Source organism: Oncorhynchus kisutch, linkage group LG24, assembly GCF_002021735.2.
Source record: "Oncorhynchus kisutch isolate 150728-3 linkage group LG24, Okis_V2, whole genome shotgun sequence".
Classification (NCBI taxonomy): Eukaryota; Metazoa; Chordata; class Actinopteri; order Salmoniformes; family Salmonidae; genus Oncorhynchus; species Oncorhynchus kisutch.
Genome location: NC_034197.2, coordinates 39,643,358 through 39,667,824, shown reverse-complemented (window position 1 = coordinate 39,667,824; position 24,467 = coordinate 39,643,358). Strand labels below are relative to the sequence as shown.

Here is a 24,467-nt window from a genome sequence, read left to right as displayed (position 1 = left end):
TGTGTATATGTGTGTGTGTGTATATCCGTGTGTGTGTGTCAGTACCTTGCCAGGCATACTGATCCAGCAGCAGCTGAGTGAAAGGGGCGAGGGCGAAGGTCAAGCCCATCCCAGACCGCCCGATGGAGTATGCCGTCGCTAACCTCTTACGGAAATATGTTGCCGTGACAACAGAGGTGGCTTGGTACAGGAGTGCAAAACCCAGGCCTGAGAGGGGTTACATGACATACAGTATATAGACAGCAGTATGTTGACACCCCTTCAAATGAGTGGATTTGGGCTATTTTAGCCACACCCGTTGCTAGCAGGAGTATAAAACTGAGCACACAGCCATGCAATCTCCATAGACAAACATTGGCAGTAGAATGGCCGGTACTGAAGAGCTCAGTTACTTGGGCACTGTCATAGTTTCCAACAAGTCAGATTGTCAAATTTCTGCCCTGCTAGAGCTGCCCCAGTCAACTGTAAGTGCTGTAAGTGCTGTTATTGTGAAGTGGAAACGTCGAGGAGCTCAGCCACAAAGTGGTAGGCCACACATGCTCACAGAACTGGAATGACAAGTGCTGTAGCGAGTAAAAATCGTCTGTCCTCAGTTGCAACACACACTACAGAGTTCCAAACTGCCTCTGGAAGCAATGTCAGCACAAGAACTGTTCGTCGGGAGCTTCCTGAAATGGGTTTCCTTGGCCGAGCAACTGCGCACAAACCTAAGATCACCATGCCAAGCGTCGGCTGCATTGGTGTAAAGCTCAACGCCATCGGACTCTGGAGCAGTGGAAACGCATTCTCTGGAGTCACAATTCACACTTCAAATCAAATTTTATTGGTCACATACACATGGTTAGCAGATGTTAGTGCGAGTGTAGCGAAATGCTTGTGCTTCTAGTTCCGACCATGCAGTAATATCTAACAAGTAATCTAACAATTTCACAACTACCTTTTACACACAAGTGTAAAGGAATGAATATGTACATGTAAATAAATGGATGAGCAATGGCCGAATGACAAAGGCAAGATGCAGTACATGGTATAGAGTACAGTATATACATATGAGATGAGTAATGTAGGGTATGTAAACATGATATAAAGTGGCATTGTTTTAAAGTGACTAGTGATACATTTATTACATCCGAGATTTGAGGCAGTATGTTGGCAGCAGCCACTCAACTTCACCATCTGGCAGTCCGACGGACAAATCTGGGTTTGGCGGATGCCAGGAGAACACTACCTGCTTGAATGCATAGTCCAAACTGTAAAGTTTGGTGGAGGAGGAATAATGGTCTGGGGCTGTTTTTCATGGTCTGGGCTAGGACCTTTAGTTCCAGTGCAGGGAAATCTTAACGCTACAGCATACACTTACATGCTAGATGATTCTGTGCTTCCAACTTTGTGGCAACAGTTTGGGGAAGGCCCTTTCCTGTTTCAGCATTACAATGCCACTGTGCTCAAAGTGAGGTCCATATAGAAATGGTTAGTCGAGATCGGTGTGGAAGAACTTGACTGGTCTGCACAGAGCCTTGACCTCAACCTCATCAAACACCTTTGGGATGAATTGGAACACCGACTATGAGCCAGGCCTAATCGCCCAACATCAGTGCCTGACCTCACTAATGCTCTTGTGGCTGAATGGAATCAAGTCCCCGCAGCAATGTTCCACAGTCTAGTGGAAAGCCTTCCCAGAAGAGTGCAGGCTGTTATTGCAGCAAAGGAGGGACAAACTCCGTATTAATGCTTATGATTTTGGAATTAGATGTTCCAAAAGCACATGTCCACATACTTTTGGTCATACAGTGTATTTATGATCATGTATTTTATGATCATCACAGATTCAGACACAGATTCCTATTTTTTGTCACCAAATACCAAAATAAGAATGCAAGAGAAAAAAAAACACAGTTCAAGTATATCAGATACCTGAAGACAAGTACTTTCAAGTATTTTACACATATATTGGACTCCAGCCTAGTCTGCTCTGTAGCTCTTTTAACCTCTTTTAACCTCTGATAACTTACCCACAATCAGCCCCATGCTGATGTATAGGAATACCACACTGGTGGCAAAGACACTCATGAGGAAGCCAACACTGACCAGCACAGCCCCAGCTATAGAGGTCACTCTGTTCCCCAGCTTCGCACACGATACAGCGGCCAGGGGACCTAACACAGGAACAAACAGAAAAACATGAAAATGTATCCCATAATTCATCCATTCACAAAGCTCTTAGTAGGACAGACAGGTGTCAGATGTTGTCAGTGATGCAACACAAGAGCCAGACCCCCATACCCCAGACCCCAGACCCAGAGGGAAGAGTGATGTGGTCGGACTTTGGTTTTATGTGAACTCTGACCTCACACACACACACTGCACACATCTGTATTAAACACGCGCACACACACAGATACAGTACAGTGGGGGCTGCTGAGGGGAGGACGGCTCACAATAAGGTCTGGAATGGAGTAAGTAAATGGAATGGCATCAAACACATGGACACCATGCGTTTGAGTTAAATACCGTTCCAATCATTCCTCTCCAGCCGTTATCACGAGCCCGTCCTCCCCAATTAAGGTGCCACCAACCTCCTGTGATACAGTAGTAGTCTGAGTGTTTTCATGTCATGTGAACGCTGACCTCCAGAGAGCCGCAGGCTAGACATGATCGAGCCGATCCAGCTGATACTCTCTGCCGACCCTCCGAACTCATCCTGGAATGTCACGAAGAAGATCCCAAACGTCTTCAGGGTCCCCATCACCAGCACATTCACCTGGAGTCAGACAGAAAGAGGGAGGCAGGTAGGCAGACGTACACACACACACACACATGATCTGCCACACTACAAAATGCAGGGTTGGGGGGGTCAGGGTTCGGGTCAATTCCCTTTCTATTGCAGTCAATTCAGGAAGTACACTGAAATTCCAAATTGGAATTCGGTTTACTTTTACGAATCGACTGGAATCTAAATGAAATTGACCCTAACTCTGCATAATTGTATAACATATGAACAATTATATATACAAACAATAATAATCTAGAAACATGTCCAATAGATAAACATTTGGTGAACCTCCAAACACTCAAAGATGAGGAAAGAAGAAGTCGTACCAGGAAGCAGTGAAGTACAACCATCCAGCCCCAGCCACCATCTGGGGAATCCTCATAATGAATCTCCTTCTCTTTCTTCTCCTCTTTCTTCTCCTCTTTCTTCATACAGGCATTCAGGGCGTTATTTCTGTTGAACAGGCTGAGCTTGGCAGCCTTGGGCTCGCTGCAAAACATACCACAACAATGCAACACTTTTCAAAGTAAACAATAGCTATGGAACACTTTCAAAGTAAAATGTTACAATGTAATGCTTACAAAAAGAACACATAATGGAACACTTTCAAAGGACTGTAAACCACCACATCTATGGGCTTAGTTACTCAGCCACAGCGCATTCTGATAATAATCCTAATCATGAGCCATACAGTAAATCTCAGCTAAACGCTTGATGAGAACATAAGAAAAATGTTCGGTATAGAATTATATAATCTACTGTATACTGTACTGGTATATATTGTACATGAAAAGCTGTGGTCAGAAAAGTACTTGATTTATTTCATGAAATAAGTCATACTCCAAATGTACTGTATGTAATCAATACAAAAACTTCAAAGTAGTGGCTCATTTGATCTAATTTGACCTCTACTGACAAAGCTTAAGTTGTACAGTAGCTACCAGAGACATTGCAATGTCTTCATATGTTAAAGAATATATTTAAAGTAATCAACCGTGGCTACTATTTCATTTTTTCCCCCCACTCCGGTTGGTAATAGTGATGGATAAGGACAGGTTACTAACTCCTATTGGTTAGTGCAGACAGAGCCCCTGGGCAAATTATTTCAGGGTTTTTAACATTAAGGCCTGTGACGATACCAGTACCATATTATTTTTGTTCCATGGCAAAAATGGAAAAACACAAAGCAGACCAAACTCTTGTGTCCTTTAAAAAAAAGAAAAATTCTGTATGTAACATATTGTGTTCTATAACCTGGATAAATAAATACAGGTGACTCTGGATGACATCATAATGTCATAATGTCTGGATGACATCATGATGTCATAATGTCTGGATGACATCATAATGTCATTATGTCTGGATGACATCATAATGTCATAATGTCTGGATGACATCATGATGTCATAATGTCTGGATGACATCATAATGTCATAATGTCTGGATGACATCATAATGTCATAATGTCTGGGTGACATCGTAATGTCATAATGTCTGGGTGACATCATAATGTCATAATGTCTGGATGACATCATAATGTCATAATGTCTGGATGACATCATAATGTCATAATGTCTGGATGACATCATAATGTCATAATGTCTGGGTGACATCATAATGTCATAATGTCTGGATGACATAATGTCATAATGTCTGGATGACATCATAATGTCATAATGTCTGGATGACATCATAATGTCATAATGTCTGGATGACATCATAATGTCATAATGTCTGGTTGACATCATAATGTCATAATGTCTGGATGACATCATAATGTCATAATGTCTGGATGACATAATGTCATAATGTCTGGATGACATCATAATGTCATAATGTCTGGATGACATCATAATGTCATAATGTCTGGATGACATCATAATGATGTTTGTTTGCCAACAATAGGGATGTTTCTTTAAGAAGTTAAGTCCGCTTCGTGTTTTAATTTCTTTGCTAAGATACTAACGAGTATCGCGATACTGGTATCGTCCCGGCCCTAGTTAACAGGTTAACAAGCACTTTAGTGTTTTATGTGTGTTTACAACACGTGTCTGAAGTACAGTAGATCTCCTTGGTCCGACTGTCTGTGGGTGAATTCGAAGATTTCACACTCGGACCTATAGAATGGTCTAAATTAAAATGTGTAAACTCCTCCCACCCAGGGAACTCGGCCTGTATGTCGTAGCACACGTTCATATTTCAACACGCACCATCTATAGAGTCCCTTGAGTAAAAGCGCTGTCAGCAATACTATACTTGTCCCAGGATATTGTACATTTCCTATAGACACTGGCCAAGTGCAATGCTACTGACAGCGCTTTACTCAAGGGACTCTATAGATAGAGAGTTAAGGATACTGAGAGGTTGGGAGTTCTTCTTAGAGACTGTAAATTATAATTTATCATCCATCTAGCTACACATGATTTTGTGTGTGTGTCATGGATCACCAGCAAGGACAAGGTCCCAGCTGTGTGTGTGTGTGTGTGTGTGTGTGTGTGTGTGTGTGTGTGTGTGTGTGTGTGTGTGTGTGTGTGTGTGTGTGTGTGTGTGTGTGTGTGTGTGTGTGTGTGTGTGTGTGTGTGTGTGTGTGTGTAAAACCCCAGCTTTGCTAACATGAATCCGTAGCCTTGTGTCGTGAGGTTCTCCCTGGAATTAGGAGTGGTTGAGGAGATTGACTTGTTCATGACTCTTTAAATCTGTCTAAGCCAGCTGTGGGGTGATAATGACTGCCAGCCAACTGTGTGGTGATAATGACTAGCAGTGCGTCCCAAATGGAGCCCTATTCCCTTTGGACCAGTGTACTATAAAGAGAATAGGCTGACATTTGGGACAAACGCCCAAGCCTGGACTTGGTCGCTCTATTAACCAGACAAAAACACTTTTTAACATGCGAACAAACTTGACCTGAAACCTGTACCTTCCAACTACTTTGCAGACGCTGCGTTGTTGGACATCCGATTGCTACAGAGTGTAGGATCTTAATTTGATCACCCTGTTTCAGGAGAGCTTACCTGAGGTTTAAAAAGGCTTCTGAACTATGACATTTTACCTATGAAATTTCAGACTTGATTTTCCCGTACGAAGAACATATCAACCCCTACAAAAATGTTGCTTAATTAAATTATAATCCACATTTTCTGTTGCTGCATGATTATTTTCTTGCTGTAGCAACCTGGCTCAAATTCAGATCCTACATCTGTATATCATATGATGTGGTTAGCTGGTATGACAGTCTGCAATGTAGGTCAGCCTGGCCACTGTTTGGTTGTGTTGATGAAGCTCTGTAGATTGATCACAAAAGCATTCCAAGAAACACCTCCACATTTCCAAGATTCCTGCCAGCCCAACCCAGCTGCTAACAATGTCCTCAGGAACATATATCCCAGTTAGACAACAAGTCCCCAATAGCACCTAGCAGTTTGCACTTGTATTTTCTCACTAAATCAAATACAATTTTATTGGTCACATACACATGGTTAGCAGATGTTAATGCAAGTGTAGCAAAATGCTTGTGCTTTGAGTTCCGACAATGCAGTAATATCTAACAAATAATCAAATAAATTCACAACAACTACCTTATACACACAAATGGAAAGGGATGAGATATATATATATATATATATTATATAAATATATAAATATAAATATATATAAAAAATATATATATATATAAAAATATATATATATAAATATATATAAAAAAATATATATATATATAAAAATATATATATATAAAAATATATAAATATAAAAATATATATATATAAATATATATAAAAAAATATATATATATATAAAAATATATATATATAAAAATATATATATATAAATATAAAAATATATATATATAAATATATATAAAAAGATATATATAAATATATATAAATATATATAAAAAAAATATATAAATATAAAAATATATATATATAAATATATATAAAAAGATATATATATATATATATTAAAAAAAAGATATATATTTATATATAAAAATATATATAAATATATTAAAAAATATATATATAAATATGGATATATGGATGAGCGATGGCCGTGCGGCATAGGCAAAGATGCAGTAGATGGTATAGAGTACAGTATATACATATGAGATGAGTAGCACTAGCACTGACTGCTGCTTTATTATGGAAAACATTTACTTACTGCCATTAATACAGGTAACGAGTGGAGGACAGAGGAGCCTCTTAAAGAAGAAGTTACAGGTCTGTGAGAGCCAGAAATCTTGCTTGTTTGTAGGTGACCAAATACTTATTTTCCACCATAATTTGCAAATAAATTCATTAAAAATCCTACAATGTGATTTTCTGGATTTTTTTTCTTCTCATTTTGTCTGTCATAGTTGAAGTGTACCTATGATGAAAATTACAGGCCTCTCTCATCTTTTTAAGTGGGAGAACTTGCACAATTGGTGGCTGACTAAATACTTTTTTGCCCCACTGTAAGTGATGGATACTGTCTGACCCCTGACCTCCCTACTTGCATGCTTCATTTGGCTTGGTCAAGTATCCATCCCTACTGGCATGCTTCATTTGGCTTGGTCAAGTATCCATCCCTACTTGCATACTTCATTTGGCTTGGTCAAGTATCCATCCCTACTGGCATGCTTCATTTGGCTTGGTCAAGTATCCATCCCTACTTGCATGCTTCATTTGGCTTGGTCAAGTATCCATCCCTACTTGCATGCTTCATTTGGCTTGGTCAAGTATCCATCCCTACTGGCATGCTTCATTTGGCTTGGTCAAGTATCCATCCCTACTTGCATGCTTCATTTGGCTTGGTCAAGTATCCATCCCTACTTGCATAGTTCATTTGGCTTGGTCAAGTATCCATCCCTACTTGCATGCTTCATTTGGCTTGGTCAAGTATCCATCCCTACTTGCATGCTTCATTTGGCTTGGTCAAGTAATCCATCCTTACTTGCATGCTTCATTTGGCTTGGTCAAGTAATCCATCCTTACTTGCATGCTTCATTTGGCTTGGTCAAGTAATCCATCCCTACTTGCATGCTTCATTTGGCTTGGTCAAGTATCCATCCCTACTCGTATAATTCATTTGGCTTGGTCAAGCATCCATCCATACTCGCATACTTCATTTGGCTTGGTCAAGTATCCATCCCTACTTGCATGCTTCATTTGGCTTGGTCAAGTATCCAACCCTACTTGCATGCTTAATTTGGCTTGGTCAAGTATCCATCCCTACTTGCATGCTTCATTTGGCTTGGTCAAGTATCCATCCCTACTTGCATGCTTCATTTGGCTTGGTCAAGTAATCCATCCTTACTTGCATGCTTCATTTGGCTTGGTCAAGTAATCCATCCTTACTTGCATGCTTCATTTGGCTTGGTCAAGTAATCCATCCCTACTTGCATGCTTCATTTGGCTTGGTCAAGTATCCATCCCTACTCGTATAATTCATTTGGCTTGGTCAAGCATCCATCCATACTCGCATACTTCATTTGGCTTGGTCAAGTATCCATCCCTACTTGCATGCTTCATTTGGCTTGGTCAAGTATCCATCCCTACTGGCATGCTTCATTTGGCTTGGTCAAGTATCCATCCCTACTTGCATGCTTCATTTGGCGTGGTCAAGTATCCATCCCTACTTGCATGCTTCATTTGGCTTGGTCAAGTATCCATCCCTACTTGCATGCTTCATTTGGCTTGGTCAAGTATCCATCCCTACTTGCATAGTTCATTTGGCTTGGTCAAGTATCCATCCCTACTTGCATAGTTCATTTGGCTTGGTCAAGTATCCATCCCTACTTGCATGCTTCATTTGGCTTGGTCAAGTATCCATCCCTACTTGCATGGTTCATTTGGCTTGGTCAAGTAATCCATCCTTACTTGCATGCTTCATTTGGCTTGGTCAAGTAATCCATCCTTACTTGCATGCTTCATTTGGCTTGGTCAAGTAATCCATCCCTACTTGCATGCTTCATTTGGCTTGGTCAAGTATCCATCCCTACTCGTATAATTCATTTGGCTTGGTCAAGCATCCATCCATACTCGCATACTTCATTTGGCTTGGTCAAGTATCCACCCCTACTTGCATGCTTCATTTGGCTTGGTCAAGTATCCATCCCCATCAAAGAGAACCTCTCAAAATTGGTTACCAAAGATGCACTTCTCCAAAGAAACACATCTTACTATTACTTACAGTACATTTGGAAAGTATTCAGACCTCTTGACTTTTTCCACATTTTGTTACCTTACAGCCTTATTCTAAAATTGACTAAATATTTTTTCCCCTCATCAATCTACACACAATAAGTCATAATAACAAAACAAAAACAGGTTTTTAGATAATTAAAAAAAACATGTATTAAACATACATAAGTATTCAGACCCTTTGCTATGAGACTCGAAATTGAGCTCGGGTCCATCCTGTTTCCATTGATCATCCATGAGATGTTTCTACAACTTGATTGGAGTCCACCTGTGGTAAATCAAATTGATTGGACATGATTTGGAAAGGCACCCACCTGTCTATATAAGGTCCCAGAGTTGACAGTGCATGTCAGCAAAAAAACTAAGCCATGAGGTTGAAGGGATTGTCCGTAGAGCTTCAAGACAGGATTGTGTCGAGGCACAGGTCTGGGGAAGGGGGCGACAAGTGGCCTGGCAGGTAGGAGTGTTGGGCCAGTAACCGAAAGGTTGCTGGAACAAATCCCAGAGCTGACAAGGTAAAAATCTGTCATTCTGCCCCTGAGCCAGGCAGCTAACCCACTGTTCCCTGGTCGCTGTGGATGTTGATTAAGGCTGCCCTCCACACCTCTCTGATTCAGCAGGGTTGGGTTAAGTGCAGAAGACACATTTCAGTTGAATGCATGCAGCTGTACAACTGACTAGATATCCCCTTTCACTTCTTAAATGAAAGAAGTTTGAAACTACCAAGACTCTTCCTAGAACTGGCCGCCCGGCTAAACTGAGCAATCGGGAGAGAAGGGCCTTGGTCAGGGAGGTGACCAAGAACCCGATGGTCACTCTAGAGTGATAGAGTGCAGCAGAGATGGTTGTCATTCTGGAAGGTTCTCCCATCTCCACAACCATCTCTGCAACACTGTGTATGCGTTTACTGAGTAAAGGGTACTTCAATAAATGTCATATTTCCTTATTTTTTTATAAATGTGTAAAAATGTACAATAACCAGTTTTTTTCTCTGTCATTATGGGGTACTGTGTGTAGATTGATAAGGAAAAAAACTATTTAATCCATTTTAGAATAAGGCTGTAACGTAACAAAATGTGGAAAAAGTCAAGGGGTTTGAATACTTTCCGAATGCACTGTATACAAAATACTAGGCTCCTGTATCGTTGCCTATTTTTTCCCCCATTAATATGGCATTATAGGAGGACTGAATAGTTGTAAGGAGCGTATCTATGGTAATTGGACGAGGGGCGCTCTTTGAAAATGGGGATGGATAACCTACTTGAACAAGCAAAATGAAGTATGCAGGTGAATTGTGAATCATGAAAAAGCATGAAGGCAAAAAAAACTCAAAGCACTTTCAGTAGACCATTTAAAACCCCTTTATTCATAGGCTACTTGCCTATTTTTGATGTTTTTGAAATACAACATCCACTTCCATGGGCCCTGTGTGTCACTGCTGGATTGGCTGCACTTCCGCTCTCAACTGTGCTCTCAACTGTTTTTAAGGACAAACCTCAAATATTACTGCCCCTCCCATCTCAGTACAAGCGAGCTGATGTAAATTGACGAAACTATCCAGGGTGTGCCAGTTTTTACATGACGGAACTTCAAACTAATGTGCGTTTGACACTAGCGCCTGAGCACCAGCTGAAAATAGAACCCTTTATTGAGAGAGAGAGAGAGAGAGAGAGAGAGAGAGAGAGAGAGAGAGAGAGAGAGAGAGAGAGAGAGAGAGAGAGAGAGAGAGAGAGAGAGAGAGAGAGAGAGAGAGAGAGAGAGAGAGAGAGAGAGAGAGAGAGAGAGAGAGAGAGAGAGAGAGAGAGAGAGAGAGAGAGAGAGAGAGAGAGAGAGAGAGAGAGAGAGAGAGAGAGAGAAAAGAGAGAGGGAGAGAAAGAGAGAGGGAGAGAAAGAGAGAGGGAGAGAAAGAGAAACAGAGGAGAAAGACAGAGAAAAAGAGAGCGCAAACAGGTCGATCAAGCTGATCAGAACATGACGCTGGTTGAGCACGGGCGTTTCCTGTCTATAGGCTGGGAGCAACAACATGGAGTCATGTTCAAATTTGCCGAAGGCAGTGCGGGATGGGCTCTGTATGCATCACAGAAGTTAGAGTAGCAATGATCCAGAATGCTAGAGGCTTGTGTCACGCATTCGATATGCTGATAGAATTTAGGAAGTATTGTTCTCAGGTTAGCTTTGTTAAAATCCCCAGCTTCAATAAATGCAGCATCAGGATGTATGGTTTCCAGTATACATAGAGTCCAGTGAAGTCCTTTCAGGGCCGACTAGGTATCTGCTAGAAACCGGACGGCTGTACCGACTCTGACAACATATCCCGAGTGGGCCATGTTTCCGTGAATCAGAGAATGTTACAATCTCTGATGTCTCTCTGGAAGGCAACTCGTGCCCTAATTTCATCCACCTTGTTATCTAGAGATTGGACATTGGCGAGTAATATGCTCGGAAGCGGTGGATGCTGTGCTCGCCTTCTGAGTCTGACCAGTAGGCCGCTCCGTCTGCCTCTTCTGCGGCGACCATGTCGTTTTGGGTCAGCCTCTGAGATAAGATCCCATGTCCAGGGTGAAGGTCAGATGGGGCGGTAAGGTAGCCTAGTGGTTAGAGCGTTGGACTAGCGATTGAAAGGTTGCATGTTCAAATCCCCGAGCTGATAAAATCTGTCATTCTGTCCTTGAACAAGGCAGTTATCCCACTGTTCCTAGGCTGTCATTGAAAATAAGAATTTGTTCTTAACTGACCTGCCTAGTTAAATAATGGTTAAAAAACAAAGGATCTGCTTCGGGAAAGACCAGTTCCTGGTTGGTAAGTTGACATCACTTTTATATCCAATAGTTCTTCCCGGCTGTATGTAAAAACATTTGAGATTTTCTGGGATAACAATGTAAGAAATAATACAAAAAAAATAAATAAATAACTGCATAGTTTCCTAAGGACCTGTTTTATACATATTATTATTGGTAATTAGATTCATTAAAAGCAGCCATAGGATCTCTACAGTCATTAGTGGGTACAGGTACAGATCCAGGCGGAGGTGTCATTTACCTGTTGTGTTCTTTAGGTAGCATGGTGAAAGCAGCAGCAGAGAGAATTCAAAAGATCTGTTGTCTACTGTAGCGTCATCCTCTGGTGTGTCTGGATAGGGAGATACATCTACAGTTGTGTCAAGGTTAGCCTTGCACCTGTAACAACATACACACAAGTTAGAAATAACTTGAAAATCACCCTAGAAAAGGTTTAACCTCAAGGTCTTTTATGGTTCGATAAAAGCTAAATGAAATGACATTCATGGCAACCGTGTGACTTGTCTTGAGAGAAAAACTTTCCCTGACTGAAGTTGAAGTTAGCAAGCGTTGTACACAGATAACCACCCATCAAAGCGTAAGCACGAAGACACAGTATTTAAATGAGATCCATTTGATTGAGTTCTCACAATGACCACCTTTGCAGAATGATGCAACTTTCTTCTTGCCTTTCTAGATTCCTTTCAGGGAGATCAAATAGATCTAACAGATCACGAAGGAGGAGACAGGGATCAGGACTAACTAGTCTTGAGATAACACTCGGCTGGATGTCAACGATGACCACTAGCACAATGACCATCTTTCTTTGAGAAACTCTGAAAAAGCAGAGACATCTCTGGACAAACAGACAGAGAGACAGACATAAGGTAGGCGAGGGGGACAGACAGATCTAAAGCAATAGTCTGACCTTAGCACTCTTTCATCAGCCAAAAAAGGTTGAAAAATTATGATTATCTATAGATTAAATGATGATAATCTATAGATTGTGTTTTGTTATATTATTCAAATCAAATTGGAGAGTCAGTTGAAGCTGTCCTACAAAAACTGTCATGTCATTACAGTGCATCTTAATATTACTCTACATTTTGCTTTAAGAGCGCGAGCAGGTTCAAACTAGATCATGCCGGATTGGATTTCCTTCCTGCAAGCCAGGGCTGAAGTAAGCTAAATGTCACCTCTGGCATGCATGACATGTATTGAACCACCACAGACCTGGTGCTCAGTCTGTCGGGTTATACCAGGGAGGAGCTCAGAAGCAGGAGGATGAGCTATTGTGGGGGTGGGACTGTAGGGTGTGTGACAGGGGTTTCCAGCCCTTATCATTATCTCTGAGTTTCTATGCAGTGCTAAGGGCCCTGATGTGGAGGCTGCTAGTATCTCTGGCCCTGAGCAGTGCTAAGGGCCCTGATGTGGAGGCTGCTAGTATCTCTGGCCCTGAGCAGTGCTAAGGGCCCTGATGTGGAGGCTGCTAGTATCTCTGGCCCTGAGCAGTGCTAAGGGCCCTGATGTGGAGGCTGCTAGTATCTCTGGCACCGAGCAGTGCTAAGGGCCCTGATGTGGAGGCTGCTAGTATCTCTGGCCCTGAGCAGTGCTAAGGGCCCTGAGGTTGAGACTGCTAGTATCTCCGTCTCTGAGCAGTACTAAGGGCTTTGAGGTTGAGGCTGCTAGTATCTCTCTCTCTGAGCAGTGCTAGGGCCCCTGGGGTGGAGGCGGGCTAGTTATTGACACATACTATAGTATGTCATATTATACGCCACATAGCTAGCTGTGTGCTATGTCTGGACAGCTACCATATCCATCTTCTGTGTGAAGAGCTAGCATGTCTGGATAGCTAAGTTAGCATATTAATTTCCTATATTAAGACCAAGGGGCTCTGGTCTCATCTGTCTATCTATATAAGAACCCTATGATGGAAACCTTTAGGTCAGCCAAAATGTTAGTTAGAAGCTTTCTCGCTGGGCAGAAACTGGATGAATCGCTGTTGTTTCCACGTTGTTGTTTCAACTAAAATTCTATGTTTTTTTCCTGAAAAATAAATTGGATATACCAAAAAGTCATCAAAGTAAACTCATTTCAAGAATTGTTAAAAAACATGTTTTTTTAAATCACCCAACTTTTAACCGAAGTCCAATGATATGATTGACATTTTTATTTCCTTCACTTTGTAATCACATAGACGTCGAATTGACATTGGCTATGCCCAGTGGGTTCAGTTACAGCATCCAACTCCCTTTGGAGTGTTGCGTCAACAATGGCTTAACAGGCAATTAATTACAATAAACTAGGCATGTTGATTGCTTTGTCCTGGAGTAGATCAGGTTGAAACAGGATATTGGTCAGGCGACCATAAAAGTTCAATTAAAAGAACAAAACCTGTTGAACTCATTGTTTCGTTGGAAAATGAAAGATTCTCTCATTTCAGAGTAATTGATCTCATCTCAAGGTTTTTCCAATATTTGAGAGCAAACAACTAAAATTAAGATATTTGATCATTGTATGCTTGAGATAATGTATCAGTTTCCTTTTTAAGGATTTACTGTACGAACAAGCTCTGTGACCACAGATCTGTAGCCACAACTACTGTAGCTTTGCCTCCCCATATGACTCCATATTATAGTAATACAACACAATACCAATAGCAAACTCTCACATTCTTGAATCCGCATTAGTCATGAGGAATGGTGAGATTAAGTTGCTAAGAAGCTGCTTGGTGATTAGTTCGAAAAAGATTTTGCCATAGTTTATTATCCCTGAAAAGGAGAATGGAACGACCACACACCACAGTATTGTGAACTCATACGCCAAAGTATTCAAGTACTATTTGAAATCTTTAAAATACGTTGTTTGCATGTCCTCACCGGGAGTGCCAGGTGGTCAGGGTTTTATATTGGTTTCACTTTTGGCGGCAGGTAGCCTAGTGGTTAGAGCGTTGGACTAGCAAGATCAAATCCTGAAAGATCAAATATGACTAAATACTAAAAGATCAAATATTGTTGCATTGTGGCCCCTCACTCACCCTACCTACAGTCACAACTCTGTTTGGGGGGAAAAAACGAGATAAATCACTACCCACTAGCTGTTTGAATTCAGTTAGAGAAACACACAGGTCATAAACCTATGTTTGAATTCAGTTACAGTAACCTTATAACAACCAGGTGACCAGGTCAAGAACGCAGAAATTAACTGAACATTAAATGGGCAATCTGGGATTGGCACATCACTTTTGGGACTTTTAAATTAATGACATTTAGCCAGATCCCAGATTTCTTCATTAAGTTACTATGTAAGACCATATGAACATATATTTCCCCCCCAAAGTATTTCACACAAGATGGATAATCACGACTAATTGTCGCCGCTAATTAATTTAATAAAGGACTTATGGGTTAATAGATTCGATCAAACTACATCGGTGCAGTGCCCGTGCACTCCAAATCGCACAAAATTGAAATGACAACAAATAAAACGTAGTGTGTAGCAGCAATCATTAATAGTAGGCTACAGCCAACAAGAAAACAAAATAGGCTAATATAAATGATTATGTATTTGTGACTTTTTTTTAAACAATAAAACCATATCCCCAAAGCCCTATAAAAATAAATACAGAAATGCAAAAACACTTCAGTATAGAACACTTAGCTATTGATTCATGAAAACTGAAATTACAGTATTTAACATACTTATATGCATACCTTAATCTTCCATCAGATTTTGAAGTATTTTCCTCTTGATCTCCAACAGTAAGAAATATCGATGGTGTTCTGCGCTCGAAGAGCTAGATGGGAGATTCCTACATTTTAGGTGCACACTGTCCTTTTGATAGTGCACTTATTGGCTGCTTCTACTTGAAGTTTCCTTGACATATACATCGACATAGCAGGACCCGTTCCTTTGAGGATGAATGAGCCATAACTTTATTTAACTGTGTGTATTCCCCCTCAAGAGTTCAACAGAACATTTGCGATTTATTGAGAAGGGTCGCGTGAACCAAAGTCACTCTCACAGGGGCTGACACGTGACTGGCACGTAACGATCGCTCTGAAAACCTCCCAAAGGGGTATAAAAACGTCTCACTGCTCTGTCAAAACAGCATGTTAATATAGACTAAAAATTGAGAATGAGCACGAACAATGTTAAGAGTTAGAGATTATAGAGATGATCGGAGATAGAGGGTCTTTCTACAGGTTGACAGCCAACCTAGGCGTTATCGCTGACTGCAGTGTTCTCGCCGCATGTAACGGGACATCCCATCCACTGCAGAGGAACTTTGGCGCAAGGTCTGTATGACCTGAACTCCAATTGTGTAATAATGAGAGATTATTAAAATGGTATAAAACCATATAACGACTAGGTTTTGAAACTAATACGTTCCATCCACGCGTAGGCCTATTATTTGCACAGAATTACCTCAGCAGGATGCCAAGAGAAATGCTGAACCATCTAAAGGAGAAAATAATGGACCCATGACACGAAGGTCAGAAGATTAAACTGACCGGATCCCAGTTAAAGTTTATCGACCTGAGATGCCCTAGAAATGCATTGAACTGGAAATGCGTTCACTGAAAGCATGTGCACCTGCTGGGACAGTGAAGAGATACACAGTTCACATGTCTGCTCACTGTAGTAAAACATAGATCGAGATAAAAAGAGCGAATGCGAGAGAGCTAAATGATAAAGCAGACCCATCTATAAATATCTCACACACACAGAGGCATCATGCAACTCATTTTATGAAGGGAGCACTTGTGACCAAATTCCATCTGTTAATTAACTCGGGGTAAATATTTTCTTTATTTTTTCCAGTATTTGAATATATAAAACTACAGGGAATGTGATGCATCACACACACCTAAGTTAATTCAGTGAGCAGTGTGCTAGTCAAGAACACGTTGTGTTCCAAATAGCACCCCAGTCACTATAGTGAACAACTTTTGACCACGGCCCATTATATAGGAAATAGAGTGCTATTTGGTACAGAGACAATGAATCACTGACAATGACCTCTGACATTAGCTGCATTAAAAAGGTCAGTGTGTTCCGAGTCTGGGGTGGCCTTTAGATTGGGGGGGGTAAGTCTTCTGGCTGTAATGGGGACTGTGAGGCTTGGCCCGGAATCAATGTTCAACTCCTGTAGGTTTGTAGGTCATGTTTACTTACTGGAATTCTTTGCATTTTTGGTAGATCACCTGCCTAATGGGCCAATCACAGAGCAGGTTCAACTTGTATGACCGCTCAGCTCACTCGCCCCAGGTAATAGCTGCAACCCTTAATGTCAATCCTTTAGTGGGGGAAATGGAAAACTGACAAGACCAGCATCTGGGGGGGGGGGGGGGCAACTTATCCCTACAGTTAAAATCCTAGAAGACTCAGTTCAGACATACTGTACGACACAAGTCCCCCCCCCCCCCCCCCCCATTTGACTTGCCACATTTAAAAACCAGATACTGCAGTACAATATAGAAGTACAGAGTACCAACTACCACATTCAGCTCCTCTAGGCCAAGTTCACTGCAGTATCCCACGAGAGTGACATTATACTTGAAAACATACCACACTAAAAAGAGTGTAAGTCCAGACACGCACAGTACAAACACAACCAAGTCCCCCTGACTTTGCAGAAATCATAGACACCATTACAAACTGTGACATTGCTTTTAATATGAACATATACAATATTTCTACATGGATTTGAAAAATCAGACCGGATTTCAGATGAATGTCCAAAAGAAAAGTATTAGCCAGTTAATGAACAAGAAATAAGTCGCCCCAAAAACAGATCAGAACCTATTAAAACATATACAAAACGCAACTCAAATAGTATGTATGTACTTGACTTTTAAATATGACTCTTGGCCAAACACAGTGAAAAAAAATCAAAAAAAAAAATTCTTCTGCAACTTCAATGTGACCTCCCAGATCCAGACTTTATATTGGGTATGATTATTTAGCATTAGTGAACAAACAGATTTACAAAACAGCCTCGTCCATCTTCATTAGGTGAGCTCATGACGCCATCTTGTGAACAGCTAGGGTGATGGCTCCATGTGTTCTCACTAGAATATTCCTGGGGGGGGGGGGGGGGGTGAAAAGGTTTACCATAGTAAAAAGCCTGTGGCCAATCAATTGCATTTCAAATCAAGACATGCCTAAATAAAAATGCAATATTCAAAATCACTAACCAACAAAAATACTCAACAGTATGCAAATAAACATCACTATTAAAAGCAGTATAGTATTACTACTGTTCGCATTGTTTTAGAGATGAGGAAACAGTAGCCACAGCAAACTTGTCATGTGACTTGCCTATGGTATTGAAAGACCAGGGCCCATATTAATGAAGAGTCTTAAAGTAGAATAGCAGCTCCCACCTGTCCATTAGTGTTGCACGGTATACCGAAACGTAGGTACTTTAAAAACTGGAATTTGTTTTACGTTTCGGTATTGCTGTCAAATGTCTCTCACGTGATCGAGAGGTTAGTCTGTCAGCACAGCCTCTTTATAGCGTGAAGAGCAAAGTGCCTGCTCCAAGTACTAATTTATTGCTAGAGTTGTCGGCGCTGCATTAGCTCTCCAGTCCACTCCTGCTTCACAGCATCTAACACAAACGAATAAAGCAACATGAAATGTTGAAACTGTTCGCAAAAACAGACAGGCTAGAACACTTATATAAATGCAAGACAATACCGGTAGCTAAGCTTCCAGCTTTAAAATTGTAGGCTAACTTTCCTTGCTAGCTTACAGTTGAAGTCACTACCTAGTAATACTTTGTGATAATATGCAAACCATAGCGCATATAAGTACGCTGATTTCAAACCTGACTGTTACCAAAAACTGCTTCACTTGGTTTTCCTTTGCCTCGCGTCTGGTTCCCACTAGATTCCTTTGTTTTTAGCTATTTTTTTTTTTAATTGCAGAAAACAAAGTATACATACAAGAAGTATACAAACGCTAGGGGGGGGGGGGGGTACAAATGACTGATTATAAACAAAGACCTTAAAAGATGCTGAACACTGATTGGTTTCAACAGCTTTCTTATTAGAAGAATGTAGAACAGTCAAGAATATTAACAATGATTAAACTATGAATATATTTCCATAAATTCTTTACATGTTGAGCAGGTATTTCCAAACTGGGGGTACGTGCAATGTCGTATTTTCTTTCTTCACATTTTCAAACAGTACATTTATATTTTCCAATGGGGGTATACATTTGGGCGAGGCCCCCCCCTGACAAGGCAGTTAACCCACTTTTCCTAAGCCGGCATTGTAAATAATAATTTGTTCTTAATAACCTGTTATGGCAAGGCGATCCGAGGGGGAACTCCCCCCCCCCCCCCCCCATTCAGCTGAAAAGGTGGCACAGAGAATTTAAAAAAAATAAACATCTTGTTCATCTACCCATCATGTCCAATTTTTAAAATGTTTTACAGCGAAAACCCACTTTTCCTAAGCCACCATTGTAAAATAATAATTTGTTAACTGACTTGCCTAGTTAAATAAATATGAAGCGGTGCACATACTTATGATATCCACAAGGTGGCAGCACAGTCAATGAACAGACAAATCTACATTTTATTGGTCACATGCTTTGCAAACAAGTGTATACTTAAATATAACTAGGCAATTCAGTTAAGAACAAATTCTTAATTACATTGACAGCCTACCGGGGAACAGTGGGTTAACTGCCTGGTTCAGGGGCAGAACGACAGATTTATACCTTGTCAGCTCAGGGATACGATCTTGCAACCTTTCGGTTACTGGCTCAACGCTCTAACAACTAGGCAACCTGCCGCCCCTTAATATTCATTTTGACAAAGAGACGGACTCCCAAGGACATTGAGTTTGAATATTTTCAGCTCTATAGATTTATCCAACATGTTACTGGGCCCACCCTACCAAGGGGCTTTCTATTGACATAGCTTCTATTGTTGATGTTGCTTTATCTGATCACCACTGTGGATTTTTTTTACTACCTTGTTTGCCAATAGCACAGGGTAATACTGAACACGTTAAGAAACACCAGCTTACCTCTGAAGTTGCTACAGACGGAGTATGAACAATACTCCATCACCCATTCTACCTTCCTCTTGTGATGATTTAGTTGATAACTTTTAATAGCAAATGAAAGGCAACCATTAATGGCATAGCTCCAGTAAGGTTGAACAAGTCCACATCCAAACAGTGAGGCCCTTGGATGAGTGAGGAAACAAATACATTAAGAGGGAAATTGTAGAAAGGCAGAGCGGAAGTGGAGAAAGTCAAATGTGCAGGTCCATTATGATATTCTGAGTGAGCAACTTGGCATATATAACAAGTCAATTAGAAAGATTAGCCTGTCTGGCATATCGAACTTGATCACTAATAATCACAATAATTTGAGAGTGTGCTTCTCGACCATGGATAGCCAGATAAAATCCTACCACCGCAAACCTATAAGACAACAAACATTAGGCTGGGTATCAGTCAAACAAGACCTTTTGAGAGGTTTAATGATGTGTCCTAGCCTACCACGCAAAAGGCACTATGGATTCTTTCCCCCCCCTGGTTGACACAGACATGCTCACGAAAGTTATATCACAACTTAAGCCTTCAACTGCCATCTCTATCCTATCCCCATCACCATATTCAAAACAGTTTTTATTTGCATATCAGAAGAAGCGCAAGCTATTGTTCTTCAGCTCTTAGCAATTGGTCGGCCAATCTCCAACTATTTAGCAAAAAATTCTGGAGAAATTGGTTCAAACAGTCTGTTTCTCGTAACCACCACAGCAAAAAAAAAAAAAAAAAAATATATATAAAAATATAAATAAATAAAAAAGTCTGAGCCAAAGCACAGAGAATCTGGCTGTACATTCACGGGTAATAAAGATAAAACACCAGCAAAAAAAAAAAACCTGGGTGTCATTTTATATCCTGAACTCAAATTTCAAACACCACATTAGGAATGTGACCAAAATAGCTTTTAACTCCCTGAGGAACATTGCCAAGGTGCAGCATTAAACTACTGTAATGCTCTCCTGTCTGGTCTACCAAAGAAAGCCATTGGTCAACTGCAAAACACAGAATGCTGCAGCACGGGTACTGACAAAGACCGGACGGAGAGCACACATTACACCGGTTTTAAGGTCTCTGGACTGGCTGCCTGTTAGAAGAATCTTAAAAATGCAAAACTATTAGTTTTTAAATCAATCCCAGATTGCGCATCCCGATACATGCTTTTAAGTTATGTACCCAGTAAGTCCCTTAGGTCCTCTGGCACTGGCCTTTTAACTATCCCAAAGCCCATGCCCAAGAGGTATGGAAAGGCAGCCTTTAATTATTACACCCCCAGCCTCTTGAATAGCCTGCTAGAGAACATGGTCCGAAACTGTGGACATCTTTAAAGATCTATTTTAAAACACCTTTTTAGACATTTTTGTATTGTTATTCTTTTGTTTTTAAATCCTCATGTTTGTGTATTTTGTTTCTTTCTTTCTGTGAAGCACACTGTATTCCATGTCTGAAATGTGCTGTATAAAAACTTGATTTGATGCTGTATAAAAACTTGATTTGATGCATTTACCACCCTCCCCAAAAATGAAATGCTAAATTAGCTGCTAATGTGGCTGTCATCCTGAACTACAAATCCCATGATGATCCTAAAGTGAAATCCCACCCACCCGGGGCACCAAGTGATGCAAAACAAACTCGCCCTAATATTAACTGGATGTGATTCCTCACCCTGAATCGGACTCCAGGCACACTGTGGGACTGTCTGTAGGGTCTCTGGTGAGAGAGGCTGCCTGTCTGGCCAGTACAGATACCACTCCCCCATGCTCATCAGACAGAGAGCCACGACCTGAAATAAACACAAGGATACAAAGTAGACTCCGATTCAGTCATATGGAATGTCAAAATGTAGGCTGATCTTGTGTTAAGTTACCTCGTATCAAAAGTGGACCTGACAATTGCTAGGCATCACCAGAGATAACAGGATTTAGCTCTAGCAAGCATACTATTATTTGATGTATTGCATTGTCTAATATTTGTTACTGTTGCCATTTCAAGGATATATTTTCATAGTTTTCAAACATTCAGTTAGTCTTCTGTTGAAGTGTTAAATGTTAGAGGCAGTTACCAGACATAGGCTGAAAAACAGTTTAGCTAGCTAGCAGCATTCCCCCCAATGACGAATGATGGACTACTAGCTATGGAACCCTGACCTGTTCACCGGATGTGCTACCTAGTACCTTGTCCTGGAAGCTGACTGACAGTTACTCCTGAGGTGCTGATGTGTTGCACCCTCTATAACCACGGATTATTATTTGATCCTGCTGGTCACCTATGAACGTTTGAACATCTTGAAGAACATACTCTATCGCCATAGCCTGAAAACGATTGGCCACTCCTCGGGGCCTGGTTCCTCTAGGTTGCTTCCTGCCTTAATAGCGAGTTTGTCCATAGTCGCTATGGTTCTCTGGGTATCTCTGTATAAGCACAGTGACAACTGCTGATACAGGGCATTGTGAAATAAATGTTATTGATTTGACGACGACTGCGTGTGGTCGTCAGTTTAACAACATTTTGTCTGCTGAATAATCAGATACATAAAAAGACAGCAACAAGAAATGAGGACTTTACTTACAGCCTAGAATATGTCCTTGTTGGTCCGTGCAGAGAACTCCGACAATGGCTGGATTCTTCATGCTATCACATCAAAACAACATGAGGAATATTTATCATAATTTAACGACTTGGTACAATCAAATAAGTTTCGATCAAATAATCACTTACGTATCATCCAGATGTTGCTCGAGAGTCGACTCCATGGTTATGATAGCGTTAGCTACAATTAATAACTGGGACATCTGCCGATAATTTGTTTGTGATTGTCTGCTTTCTGACTTTTCTCGAGTCAGTCAGCTGATGCGCATTCCTACGGAAACCATCGAAGGCTAAATTACACTAAAGGCGATTCCATTTAATTTTTTTTCTGGAATGGAAAGGAGGGTGGAGAAAGAACACAACTTTACAAAATAAGAACAGTTGCTTCTCTCCCAAAAGCAATAGACATACAACAATATACTCTTGTTGGTAAGCTACCCCCACTTTACATTAGTGGTTCTCAAACCTCTCCTCAGGTCCCTTCTTCTGTAGGTTTTATGGCAGACTACAACCCAAAAAGGTGCGTTACCGCCACCAACTGGACAGGGTTGAGAAAACCAAGGCAAAAAATAAAACCCATACGTGATAGGGAAAACTTAATCCACCCAAAATAAAACACATTAACAAAACCAAAACTTATTCCTTAAAATCTCCATTTCTCCCTTTTCAGGCTCTATGACCTGACAGGGTGGTACGGCTTGTGACAATACTCCATGCAACTCCTCCACTGAGAAGTTCTTTCAGTCCTTGGAACCGTTCCGTCGCATCCACAATGATATGCATTTTCCTGAACTCCCTCTCCACCATGGCAGTGCCATTAATCCCCATAGCTAAAAAAGGCCCTCTACTTAACCTTTAACATATCTGGGTCCTGCTGCTGAACGACAACGCCTGCAGCCTTCAGTGAAGGTCTGTCCGCCATCATGGATTCTTCAGGAGCACCATTCTAAACCTCAACCCTTTTAACAGCCGCTGCATATGATATGCTCTGGACAGCCCTGTCTTTGGCCATCTCATTCTCTTTCACCCTTGGTCATTCAAAAGATGTGGCTTGTTCCAAAGATGTGGCTTCATGGTTCCCACCACAGTGGCAACATTTCACATTTTCATTACTTTTAAAAACACAGGATATTTTCCTTTTCCACATCTTGGCTTCTCCCTTCTTCTAACACTTAAAACATGTCCAAAAGCATTACAGTGATCACACTGTATTGGCCTTGGGATACATGCTCTGACTCTGTAGTTTATATAGCCAAACTGCACTTGAGTAGGGAGAGACTCCATAAAATAAAAGAACAGAAGAACAGATTCTCTTCACTTTCTCCTCATTGACCATACGATTCATCTGACAAACATCAATCACTCCAGGAATATTTTCCATCTCTGTAACGTCGACTTCCCAAAAGACGCCAGATATTACCCCCTGTAAACGTGCCCTGTTCCGAAGAGACACAGGACACAAACTTTTAAAATCTGGTGAGACGCACACGCATCTTCTGCTCCTCAGATGAACAAAAAAAAATCTAAACAAGCCTGCCTCTCGTGATCCTCACAGCCTTCACTTTACCCAAAACTCTCTCCACCAGTTTGGGTATATCAAATAGATTCTTCAAAATTGGTAATCCAATAAGCTGCTCCTCATTAAGAAAATGGATTCCTACGGGATAAGAAGGGACATTCTCATCACTGTATGCTAATTGCTCAGTTTTCTAATCTTTTGGACAATATTCCAATTCTCCTTGATTACCCCACCATTATATTCCCGCTCCACATCAACATCCGCTTCCGTCATCTTTTTCAATCTCACTCTCCTCAGTCAGGATCCCCCAGCCGTTCCATGTATTTGATCTATTCCAAAGCTAGCACACCTGATTCAACTTGTTACCTAATCATCAAGCCCTTGAATTGGTGAATCGACTGAGCTTGTTCAGGGCTACAACAAAATTGTGAAAAGTCTGAGGCTCCCGGAGGAGAGGTTTGAGAACCAGTGAAGATTGATATCCTTTACCAACTAGGCCTTAAGTGATTGATAAATAAACAACATTTGCATACATCCCAGAGTGATTCA

At 40.9% G+C, this 24,467-nt stretch overlaps 2 protein-coding genes across 4 annotated transcripts in view; both read right to left on the bottom strand.

Annotated features, from left to right (window-relative positions):
• Positions 1-16,083, bottom strand: part of LOC109884804 (monocarboxylate transporter 5-like) — a 48,530-nt gene extending 32,447 nt beyond the window's left edge. The window contains exons 1-6 of one of the 3 annotated variants that reach the window (XM_020476737.2): positions 15,449-16,083; positions 11,998-12,134; positions 3,100-3,262; positions 2,629-2,761; positions 2,013-2,156; positions 46-207 (exon numbers count right to left, since the gene is read on the bottom strand). In XM_020476737.2, coding sequence (XP_020332326.2) covers positions 46-207; positions 2,013-2,156; positions 2,629-2,761; positions 3,100-3,262; positions 11,998-12,020 — 625 coding nt within the window. In that variant the 5' untranslated portion in view covers positions 12,021-12,134; positions 15,449-16,083. Of the gene's footprint in view, positions 1-45; positions 208-2,012; positions 2,157-2,628; positions 2,762-3,099; positions 3,263-11,997; positions 12,135-15,436 lie in introns of all 3 variants that reach the window. The other 2 variants (XM_020476730.2, XM_020476721.2) reach the window with 2 other exon arrangements.
• A 1,311-nt stretch (positions 16,084-17,394) lies between these two features.
• LOC109884793 (ragulator complex protein LAMTOR5-like) lies at positions 17,395-24,187 on the bottom strand. The gene is made up of 5 exons (XM_031803712.1): positions 24,152-24,187; positions 22,529-22,727; positions 22,380-22,441; positions 21,476-21,593; positions 17,395-17,820 (listed from the first exon to the last, which is right to left on the bottom strand). The coding sequence occupies exons 2-5, from the start codon at positions 22,600-22,602 to the stop codon at positions 17,760-17,762; spliced, it is 315 nt and encodes a 104-aa protein (XP_031659572.1). The 5' UTR covers positions 22,603-22,727; positions 24,152-24,187; the 3' UTR covers positions 17,395-17,759.
• Between the last annotated feature and the right edge of the window lie 280 nt (positions 24,188-24,467).